The sequence below is a fragment of the Drosophila takahashii genome, chromosome 2L (assembly GCF_030179915.1).
Source record: "Drosophila takahashii strain IR98-3 E-12201 chromosome 2L, DtakHiC1v2, whole genome shotgun sequence".
NCBI classification, from domain to species: domain Eukaryota; kingdom Metazoa; phylum Arthropoda; class Insecta; order Diptera; family Drosophilidae; genus Drosophila; species Drosophila takahashii.
In genome coordinates this window covers 10,683,584-10,694,112 of record NC_091678.1, presented here as the reverse complement: position 1 = coordinate 10,694,112, position 10,529 = coordinate 10,683,584, and the positions used below count along the sequence as shown (strand labels likewise).

Here is a 10,529-nt window from a genome sequence, read left to right as displayed (position 1 = left end):
AAGCCGCAACGGTAATTATCTTTTGACAGCACTTAAGTTGAATTTGGTAATGACAGTCGAGCTAAAGATCGGGCCAACGGAACGGAACGGCGGCGCTTTGGCCCAAGTGACAGCTGAGGTTAAAACCTGGCCGATTAAATTGACAGTTTGTCAGGCTCGTATTTTGTAGTTGGCGCTGTGTTAAAAAGCATGTTCAATGTGACTTGGCATGGAGCCTAAGAAATAGCGCTATTTGTAACACACAAATCACTGTGTTTCCAAATGATGTGACGGTTGTGGAACATGCATTTTATTATCGTCTTGCTAGACGATGATTCATCTTTCAATACGCCCAATCAGCGATAATCAAAATAGCCTATCATAAAAATAATCATTTTATTAGAAAACAATTCGGCATTAATATTGTGATGGTGGTTTTTATACATATGGAAATGTATGTATTTATAATAGTGATAATTTATTAAAATGTAAGTGGTATGATAATGTGTTTAGCAAATTTAAATATCGGACATGGTTCTCCTTGAGTAAATCTTATATATAACATTTTTATGTTTAATACGATGGAAGAAATATTTAGTTAACAAAATGGATATTCATAAATTTTTGACGAAATCTTATATAAAAAGATGCTGGTTTTCAACCAAAAAAAAAAACGGAAATTTAAATAAAATGATGTGATGATTAATAAGGAAATTATACCCGACAAAATATGAATTAACTGCCTCTGTAAGTAATACTGCCTGTTAAAAAATACTTTTAGCCCCAACCTTCATCCTAAGCCTCACTAGTGGCCAGCACGGATTTAAAGTAATCGCTATCCAACTGCTCAATGTCCTTCGTAAACTGCGTCACCAGCTGGGTCAAGTCCTCTACGTTGATATCGACGTTGTTCCCGGCTGTCGACAGCTGTTGTATGGCCACTTGAATCTTCTCCAGCAGTGCCTTGTCCTCCTTTTTCTGCTTGTCCACATGTTCGTCCTCGAACTCATTATACACCTCCTGCGCATTCTGAACGACATGCTCGGGAAAATTTGCTAATCGCGCCACCTGAATGCCAAAACTCTTTTCCATAACCCCTGGACGCACTTGATAGAGCAGCGTAAAGTTATCCGCATCGGCCACTGCAGCCATATGACAGTTTCTAACCGTCGGCAGAGACTCTGCCAGCTTGGTTATCTCATGGAAATGAGTGGCGAACAGAGTGAAGCACTTGGTCTCCTTGGCCAGATGTTCAGCGATTGACCAGGCAATGCCACAACCCTCGTAGGTGGAAGTGCCACGACCCAGTTCGTCAATGATTACCAAGGATTTGTCAGTAGCGGTCTGGAGAAGGGAACATTTGAGGCTTTTAAGTAAAATGGTTGAGTGGCGATGTATCAACCAAAAACAATTTTTTAAACGCATTCGAAACTGTCCGGATGCTTTAAGTTAACTAAAATTCGTCACTTACCCTTATTATCCCAGATGTTTCAATCATCTCCACCATAAATGTGCTTAAGCCCTTGATGATGTTATCACTGGCTCCCACTCTTCCGAGGATGGAGTCTACCATGCTAATTGTGGCCAAGCTGCAGGGTACAAAGGCACCAACATGGGCCATAAGCACAGCGGTTCCCACGGAACGAATGTAGGTACTTTTGCCACCCATGTTTGGTCCCGTGATGATGAACATGTTGCATTTCTCTGAATAAAAATTAAGGTATTAATTTACATTTACAAGTTATCACTTTTACTCCTTACCCTTTTTAAAGTCCACGCTGTTGGCTATGAAGCTGACATGCTCCTGCAGTTCCAAGCAGGGATGACGCACGTCCTCGAGAACCAATTCGCGGGCACCTTCCTCCAGCATTTTGGGTCGCACATAGGGAGTGGGAGCACTGCGCGCGGCGATTGCAAAGCTGACCAAACAGTCAAGCTGGGCGAGCTCATTGTTGAGCGAAGTAAGTGGGGCCGCATAGCCCACAGCCACCTGAATGATCTCCTCCACAATGGACAGCTGTTGCTCCTCGTAGCGCGTGCGACAACTGGCGAATTCATCGGCATAGCCCTCCAACTTATCGGACGTAAAGCGAACGCCGCCCTTGATGACATCCACTATGCGATAGTTCTTGTTCTTGCGCAGCACAGAATCATCCTTCACAGTGATGCGGAAATGGTGTCCCAATTTGGCCACATTTTCCAGCTTCACCTGGTTCTTGCCATCCAAATCCAACTCCTCGCTGCACTTGGCCTGCAGCCTTTCCATTTTCTCATAAAGCTCCGTCATGGTCTGCTGCAGTTCCATCAGTCGGCTGTCAAACGAAGCCTTCACCAGGTACTCGCCCCTTTCGATGGCCTCAAAGTCAACCACCTGCTCGACCATCTGCTTGAGACCAGTCAGATCCTCCAGGAAGCTTTTGAAAGGCGCGCAGATTACACTCTCTATTGTGGAGTTCTCCAGCTCAAGCAAAACCTTTAGAATCTTTGGAGTTCGCAGAATAACTTGGTAAATTCGGAACAGATCCTGCAAATTAGCTTTCCTTCGCATCAGCTTCTTGGTCAGCATGAGAATATCCGGAATGCGCTTAAGATAATCCAGGCTAAGCGTTTCCATGGTATCCGGAGATTCGAGTAGGCACTGAACGATATTGTGACGATCATTGAGGATATCTCGGCTTCGCAGCGGCTGCTTAACCCACTGGCCCATCAGCCGGTGTCCCTGTGGAGTGCGGCAATGGTCCAGCACGCCCATAATGCTCTGCCAGCGATACGAGGGCATGGAAGGATGAGTGCCCGGCTTGGGCATGATATTTAGCGCAGCCACGGCAGCCGAGTCCAAGTGCACAAAGCTGAAATATTTATTTTTAGTTTGGTTTTAGCTAATAAACCTGAACCTCGACTCACCGCTTTAGATCCAATTGCTTGATTTCGTAGTGCCCCAGGTTCCCCGCGTCGTTAACCAGGTCCAAGTACTTAATAGCCGACTTCAATGCATTGGAGGCCAGCTGAAGCTGCAGCTCCTTCAAGCCCGTGGCATCCTCCTGCTGTCCCTTGGCGAAGCGCAACAGGCGGTTGAGATCCTGCAGCAAATCATTTGCGCTACTCTTCTTGGGCACCGTGATCATGACGCCATTCCGCTCGAGCAGCGTCTTCACGGCCGCATAGTCGCCCTCCAGACTGGGCAGCAGGCACTCCTTGGGTCCCAGGAGCACAACGGTGGCCTCCAGTTCGGTGAAGAAGTCGTCGTCGAGGAACTCGAGCAGCTGGAACTTGCAGTCGTTCTGCTCCACACTGGCCACGCCCACGCGTCGCTGGCCACCGCCCTCTAGCTTGACCAGCAGCGAGATGATGCTGTTGCCCACCAGAACCTCCTTGTTGGCGAACAGAATGTCCTCGAACTGGAGGAGATTGCCGGGCGAGCCGCGGTACTCCAGCTCCCAGTCGTTGGACTTCTTGACATACACCTCCACGCGGAGATTCCGCACCAGGAGCAGCTCCCGCACGGCCAGCTCGAAGTTGCCCTTGGACATGGAGACGAACTGGAGCGTCTCCTTCTTGTCATCCGGCAGCAGGGCTCCGATGTAGGCGGTGGATTTGTACACCACTTTGGCCACCAGTTCGCAGTCATCGCTGCCATGTACTGTGTAGCAATCGGAATGGTCGAAGAATCGCACTGTAGTTGCGGGTTTCTGGAAACTTACGGCTTAGAATGCAGTTTAACCTGATTTATATAGTAGCCTCCACTCACCTCGCCAAGTTTCGCATGGAATTTGATGAAATTGCGACGCGCATTTGTGTCTGCGAAAGGTATTTGTATTAAGATAACAATCTATTTATTATTATTACTTGTAAGCTCACCCATATGCAGCGTCGGTTCCTGTCGGCTGTCGGTTGCTTTGGCCTGCATGGTTCTGCTTTTAAAATTGCTTATAGAAATCACACAAATTGGCGCCTGATTTTTAGCATAAACACAGTGTGACCGTTGATGGCGTCACACGAAATACCATTTTGTTTTAAAAAAATACCAAATGTATACTTCTCATAAAAAACTACACTTAGAAAAAACTGTATAACTTTTTTATTTCATTTGAATTATTAAAAATGTCCTTGAAATAATAAATATATTAAAAGTAAAGACCTTTTAAGCTTAAAAGATATTGAACGACAAATTAAAAAAAATGTCTTCTAAAAATATCAAAAACAAAAAATTTAAAAAGTATTTTGGTTATTCCTGATTTTTAAATTAATTTTATTTCTTAGCTACAGAATGTTTGGACAAAAAAAAATGTAAATGTAGTTTTACTACTGTTTGCAATAGGACAATAAATTTACCTTTCTAAAATGAAAACCATTTGTATATAGTTATTAATTGTTATTTATCAAATTATTTAAATAAGGTAAAGCTTCATAAAGCTTATAAATAATCATCATTATCATATCATTAAAATATGCAGACACAAAGAAATCCATTGACCATTAATTGAAAGAAACCTGTTTCTGTGACACCTGTTTTTGGCCAAAGATTAAGCTTTAAATAACACGATTCTTATGACCGTAAGTTAGCGATAACTATGTTTTCTACATTTTATTACAAAATTTCATGAAAAATACTGGCTATTTAAACATAATACACTTTGACCTAAACAGTTATCAGTCTAATATTGCAATACGCCTGGCAGGGCAGCCTGCTCACAGCGCTTTGTCCTTGTCCTCCTCCACCTCCTTCGACTTCTTGAGCTGCACAATGTCCCAGGCTCCTCCCGCTCCTCCTGCTCCACCCGACTTGGAGCACAGATCCAAGCTGATCAAGGCGCCCGCCGCCGGAGCAGCTGCCCGCAGGCAGGTTCCCTTGGCCATGTTGTAGACGGGACTGTTGGCGGTGCGGGTGTGCCGCCACTGCTGGTCGCCCAGCATCTCGTGGCACTTGTTCACCGTGACCTGGGCATCGCCCGAGGCCTCCAGACACAGCAGCTTGTCCAGCACAATCTCCGCCTTCTCGGTTTCGTACCACAGCTGGTTGGGTGCCCGCCTGCAGGGCTGCAATTGCAGCGAGCTGCCCTTCTTCCAGAAGCCCTTCACCTTGGGCGCCACCACGGCGGCGCAGAGTTGCGTCTCCGCCAGTCGCAATTGGTACGAGTCCACATAGTTGCGCTTTCGCGAGTGCCAAGGCTGAAACATGGGTGCTGCCGCCGATTTCTTGGACTCCTCGCCCGGCACATGCAGCTCTGGATAGACGTTCTTTAAATACCAGGCGAAATCCCGGCACTGCAGGCGCTCCCTTAGCTTCAGCCGTTCGCTAATGTCTCCATAGTCATAGGTCCTGGAAACCTTCTCGTGTTTTAAATAGTACTCCTTGTACTGATCCATCCAGACGTGGGCCAATCGCAGCGAGTTCTTCAGCATGGTGTTGGCTCCATCGGGCGAAGTGTACGGCCGGCGCTTCCGGAAAATGTGACCCACGCGGGAGCAGGGAACAATCTTGATGGCGCCGCCGCACTGCCAGGCTCTGAAGGATATCTCAATATTCTCGCCGCCCCAAATGTCCATGGCCATGTCGTACTCGCCGAGGTGCTGGAAATACTTCCTGTTCACCGCAAACAGGCCACCCGCCATCGTAGGCGAGCGGAAAGGACCGCGAAAGTCCTCCGGCACTTTGAGCGTTCCCTCGGGCAGATTCTCCCAGCGGAAGTGCAGGCCCCAGTTGAAGCCGCCACGCACCAGGGGACTAGGAGTGTACTCGAAGGTATCCGCGTTGATTAGGTCAATGACGGGCACAGCCAGGGTGCCATTCTCCGCCTTAATGATCCTTAGCAGCGGTTCCAGCCACTGCTGATTGACTTCGATGTGCGAATCGAGGAAGACGAGGACATCGCCGACCGCCTCGCGGGCTCCAATCACCCGGGATCGAATGAGACCCTCGCGCTGCTCGTTCTTGATGTACCGCAGATTGTCATACTTCAGGCGGGCGCGCAGATCCCCATGCAAATGGAACTCCAGTTCGGGCAGATCGCTGTGATCGTCCACCAGGATTATCTCGCGCAGCAGATAGCTGGGCGTGCGCTCCAAAACCGTCTTAATCGAGCGCATCAGGGTCATCTTGTGCTCGTTGTAGAAGCACATGACTATGGAGGCCTGGGGAAGGTTCTCCGCCTCGGAGGTCTCCTGGCGATCGCAGACCTTGTGCCGCGTGTCGGGAATCTGCCGGAAGAGCCCGATATTATTGGACACCAGGGCATTGAAGGCGTGGTGCTTGTAGCCAATGTCCCGGATGTACTTGTCCTGCTTGTTGCGCACCACGCCCAAAAGCTCCAGCTGCTCGGGATTCTCATCTCCCGGGGATTCTCTCGGCGCAGTGGAGTTCCTGGCTTCATTTGGAGTACATCCTATGGTGACCCTGGCCTGGTAGCTCAACTCCGCCCGCGGTGTGGCGTTCCTTTCCTCGATCCTCCAGCCCGCCGAACGGATGGAGCTCCGCAGGCTGTGCGAGTAGAAGAGGAGCGCCAGCAGCCAGACGACCGCCACCAAAAGGGTGCCCAGGCCGCAGGACTTGCACAGGAGGCGCTTGATTTGCATCATGGGACGAGATTCGCTGACGTTGCCTCTTTGGCTGGCTGGTTGAGCAGCTATTTCGTCACTTGCATGTTATAAACGGAATAAATTAAAGGCGAAGACTCAGCTGCGGGCGATGGCACCAGGGCTTCACACTCCGCTTCTTCCCCGCCAAATCTGACTTGCTTTTTAACCGGTTTCAGCGGGTTTATAGCTAGCCTTTTTTCACCGCAGTATTCAAATAATATAAGGAAATACCAAAAAAATACTACATTTCGTTAGCCGTTATTTATTTGTATTTCATTCATTTGTATTTGCAACGAGGCAGTTTCACTATTTTGTGAATTTCATTACAAGATGATCTATCAGTCGAAAGGGATAAGGGAACACTGTTCCTAGTTTCTTTCGCGATATCTAGAAACAAGGGTACAATTTTACTTAACAAATCTTTACTAATAACAGAGCACTTACCTGTCCATAATCATCTTAAAGGTGCTTCGCTTAAGCACAAGTAGCACAAAAACGAAAATACCAAAACTTTGATGTACATAGTAGGCAACCGTAATGACTGGGTACCACATATTGTCAGTAGAGAGAAAACCGCCAAAAGAACCTATATAAAATACGCCCATTATGGCAGAGAGCCGCAGAAACTGTAGGTAACTGCTCAGAGATAAAGAATGGTTATTATAATGGGATTAATAAGTCACAGAAATCTCTTCCATATGTACGTAAAACAATAACGGATTTTGAGTGGAAATAATTTCTGTGATACCTCCGATAAAGTTAATAGGGCTTACGTCAGGATGTCGAATTGGAGACAGATCGGGCTTTCAACCTGTCGTTGCTTAAACCTCTTCAGTTCGCTTTTTACTTTCTGAATGTGAACAGCCGTCAGGATAAACAAAATAAGATTGAAGGAGCTTAGTATGAGTTTTGGTCCATGCAAATAGATCCAAGATGAACACGTATTATCTGTTGACCAAAGTATATACATAAATAAGTTTTAAAATATTATGTTTTTTTTTTAAAAACCTCTTTCAAAAACTCACTTTCTACATAGCATTTAGTAAAACCAACTACGGGTATCCAATTAATGGCAATAACTTCATTTTTCCAAACTTGATTTACCAAATAGATGACTCCAGTAGAAACACCTGCAGTGCCCCAGACAAAGAAACTGTAGGTAAGAAAGTTATAACCAGGAACTTCACAAATTGCAGACTTAAACGTTTTCCACATGTGGAAACTCATGACTGTGAACCAGAGATAAATAGACATGCCGAAGAAGTAATGACTGTAGCCTGCAAACGATAAAATAGTAATATTAATAATTTAACCTACTTTAGTTCATATTTTTTAAATAAGTTTTGGGGTACTAACCTTTTAGGGAGCAAATATCGTCCAATAAATTTAAATAGTTTAGTATGTCGATAAGTGACATGGAAAAAATACTGAGTAGCGTACAGATTATTCATTTGCCGAGCATGTTTCGCAGTTTTCTTATATAGAGATATAGTGCGACCGTCAAGATGTAGCATAACATTGAAATTACCGTAACTAAAAAAAATAAAAATTGTAATAAAGAAACTATAGATTATCTAGGTGGAAATGCCCCTACTCTCGAGTGTCGCTGTCCTCAATGTCAGCGGGCCGAAATGTAGTAAAATCCATATTGACTTTGGGAACTTTGAGTTAAAATGGTTGGGAAGGATACAGTAATATAATGTATATGTGTAATTCACGATGTAGATTCCGTCCTAAAGAGTTTGGATTAAAAATGGAAAACCGATGGAAACCCAAAAGCCAAACCTCTGTCAATGAGTACTGATCATCCTTTAGGTATACAACATTCTTGACAAAATCAATCGGTTCCCATATTACAGTCGTCACATTTAGGTTGGCCTTAACTCGGTCTATCTCCTCCTCCAGGCCATCCTTGCACTGGCTATTGTCCATATTCTTTCTGGGGCAGCAGATCTTCGCAGAGGATTTCCGTTGCGTAAGGTTCACAGAATATTCGAGGGTACCATTATTCACAAAGTTTAAAGGATCATCATCATCATCATCATAATAATCGTCCTCGATGTAAAAATCAGAAGACCTATTAGAATTCGAAAGATCAATATCTTGGGAATAATATTGGAAATCACCCGCTTCATCGTTCTCACTATTGAAGTTTGTATCACTATTCACAAATTTTAAAATATCATTATTTTTGTAATCATCCTCGTAGTCGTAGTCATCGTCGTTCTTATCGTAGATTTCACCATTTTCTTTTATCCCTGCTTTTGATTGTCTAACGATAATTAAAAAAGTAACTATTTCTAACAAATTCAGACTCAGCTGCATTTTAGATCTGAGAACTTTATTTGTGGACAAACGAAACCAACTGAATTTCAATAATGCTTAGAACCAGATTTTATAGCCAGTTTTATCAACATCATAAAAACATAATCCGATACGCGAAGTCCCTAAAGAATATACAACCCTAGTCAAAAGTATTTTCACAAATTTGAATGTTAACTGTACTCATATTTTGAACTTATAATATAAACATTTTGGCACCTATGGAAAGAGCACTCCCATTCCGTTTAAATGACACAACAATTTTCTTAACCTATTAAGCACCCTTTGAAAAGTGAGCAAATTAGACAATTTTTTTTGAAAGTCAAATTTTCAACTTTATCCCTGGGGCTTAAAACAAAAATGTTTTGATGCAAAGTTGTTCCCCAATCAAAATTAATAATAACTGCAAAAGAAAATATTTCAAAATATTTTTCCTTGTATTTTTTGATTATTTTTTGAAAATAGCTATTTTAACCGCTTTGTCTTCATTCAAAAAATCTCAAAAAAAAAATATAAAATATAAAATAAATATATAGGTGCCAAAAGTTTATATGATAAGTTCAAAATATAAGTACAGTTAACATTAACATTTGTGAAAATACTTTTGACCACCCCTGTATCTTGCCCGTTGACTTAGTAATTTAGTTGGCAAAAAAAATTGAAAGAATTTATTTTAAAATGTATATATTTTCTGATAACCCTCCTTACAATAAATAAATATTCATCAAGAGCATTGCACAAATTCCCTATACAAAAATAAAAAACTTATGCAATTATACTGGCGACTAAGTAAATTAAATCCTTCGAAAAAAAATTTTATTTCAAATATTTTTAATGTCCCTCCTTATGATAATGCAAAAATAAAAACATTTTGCTACGATTCCAGCGACTAACAAGAGAGAACGTTATAGTCGGGTGCCCCGACTATCAGATACCCGTTACTCAGGTAAAGGGAGTGCGAGGGAGATGGAGATAAAAAACGTTGATCACGCATAACTTTTTAACGAATTGTCCGATTAGAAAAATTTCTTCTACATTTCGATAGGTATTGATAAACACAATAAAACTGCATTTTTACTTTTTCAAAATATTAAAATTTTTAAAATCGTAAATAAGCGATTGTGGGCGTTAGAGGGGGCGTGGCACCATTTTGAAACAAACTTGCGCTGCGTAGGAACTCCTAAAATCTGCATGCAAAATGCCAATCTTCTAGCTTTTATAGTTTCTGAGATCTCAGCGTTCATACAGACAGACAGACGGACAGACGGACGGACATGGCTAGATCGACTCGGCTAGTGATCCTGATCAAGAATATATATTAGGGTGGGTCGATTTGGGACCCCAAAAATCGTATAGGGGGAACGTAATCTTTAAAGGATTCTAAGCCATATTGGCGAACATACTTATGGTCTAAAATGATGTTTGACCCCCCCAAACGCGAATGAAAAATACTGTTTTTTTGAGAAAAATATCATAGTAGTCAGCACATTTATAGTACTGAATATCAATTTCAAATTTTTATTTTAAATTTAATAATACATCTGAGCTGACTACTATGATATTTTCCTCAAAAAAAGCTGTATTTTTCATTCGCGATTGGGGGGGGTCAAACATCATTTTAGACCATAAGTATGTTCGACAATATGGCTTAG

At 43.1% G+C, this 10,529-nt stretch overlaps 3 protein-coding genes across 4 annotated transcripts; all 3 read right to left on the bottom strand.

The window, feature by feature from the left end:
• Positions 1 to 361: 361 nt before the first annotated feature.
• Positions 362 to 3,964, bottom strand: spel1 (DNA mismatch repair protein spel1). The gene is made up of 6 exons (XM_017147455.3): positions 3,838 to 3,964; positions 3,728 to 3,777; positions 2,884 to 3,668; positions 1,741 to 2,828; positions 1,451 to 1,683; positions 362 to 1,323 (listed from the first exon to the last, which is right to left on the bottom strand). The coding sequence occupies exons 1-6, from the start codon at positions 3,884 to 3,886 to the stop codon at positions 775 to 777; spliced, it is 2,754 nt and encodes a 917-aa protein (XP_017002944.2). The 5' UTR covers positions 3,887 to 3,964; the 3' UTR covers positions 362 to 774.
• A 574-nt stretch (positions 3,965 to 4,538) lies between these two features.
• Pgant35A (polypeptide N-acetylgalactosaminyltransferase 35A) lies at positions 4,539 to 6,700 on the bottom strand. Its single transcript, XM_017147458.3, has one exon. The coding sequence runs from the start codon at positions 6,553 to 6,555 to the stop codon at positions 4,669 to 4,671; it is 1,887 nt and encodes a 628-aa protein (XP_017002947.2). The 5' UTR covers positions 6,556 to 6,700; the 3' UTR covers positions 4,539 to 4,668.
• Positions 6,701 to 6,755: 55 nt separating this feature from the next.
• Positions 6,756 to 9,155, bottom strand: LOC108061213 (probable G-protein coupled receptor Mth-like 7). 2 transcript variants are annotated; one of them, XR_011420314.1, is made up of 6 exons: positions 8,341 to 9,155; positions 7,912 to 8,288; positions 7,581 to 7,832; positions 7,329 to 7,503; positions 7,000 to 7,191; positions 6,756 to 6,942 (listed from the first exon to the last, which is right to left on the bottom strand). XR_011420314.1 is itself a non-coding variant. In XM_044394945.2 (5 exons), the coding sequence occupies exons 1-5, from the start codon at positions 7,970 to 7,972 to the stop codon at positions 6,924 to 6,926; spliced, it is 699 nt and encodes a 232-aa protein (XP_044250880.1). In that variant the 5' UTR covers positions 7,973 to 9,134; the 3' UTR covers positions 6,756 to 6,923. The 2 variants fall into 2 exon arrangements, 1 of the variants encoding a protein (XP_044250880.1); XM_044394945.2 differs by having other exon boundaries at positions 7,912 to 9,134.
• Between the last annotated feature and the right edge of the window lie 1,374 nt (positions 9,156 to 10,529).

Coding starts and splice junctions, on each gene's coding strand:
- spel1 (XM_017147455.3), bottom strand. CDS start 3,886: ATGCAGGCCAAAGCAACCGACAGCCGACAGGAACCGACGCTGCATATG. Junction 2,829..2,883: donor AAGCAATTGGATCTAAAGCG/GTGAGTCGAGGT, acceptor TAAATATTTCAG/CTTTGTGCACTTGGACTCGG. Junction 1,324..1,450: donor AAACATCTGGGATAATAAGG/GTAAGTGACGAA, acceptor TCCCTTCTCCAG/ACCGCTACTGACAAATCCTT.
- Pgant35A (XM_017147458.3), bottom strand. CDS start 6,555: ATGATGCAAATCAAGCGCCTCCTGTGCAAGTCCTGCGGCCTGGGCACC.
- LOC108061213 (XM_044394945.2), bottom strand. CDS start 7,972: ATGTCACTTATCGACATACTAAACTATTTAAATTTATTGGACGATATT. Junction 7,504..7,580: donor TACTAAATGCTATGTAGAAA/GTGAGTTTTTGA, acceptor TTTGGTCAACAG/ATAATACGTGTTCATCTTGG. Junction 7,192..7,328: donor CTCCAATTCGACATCCTGAC/GTAAGCCCTATT, acceptor ATCTCTGAGCAG/TTACCTACAGTTTCTGCGGC.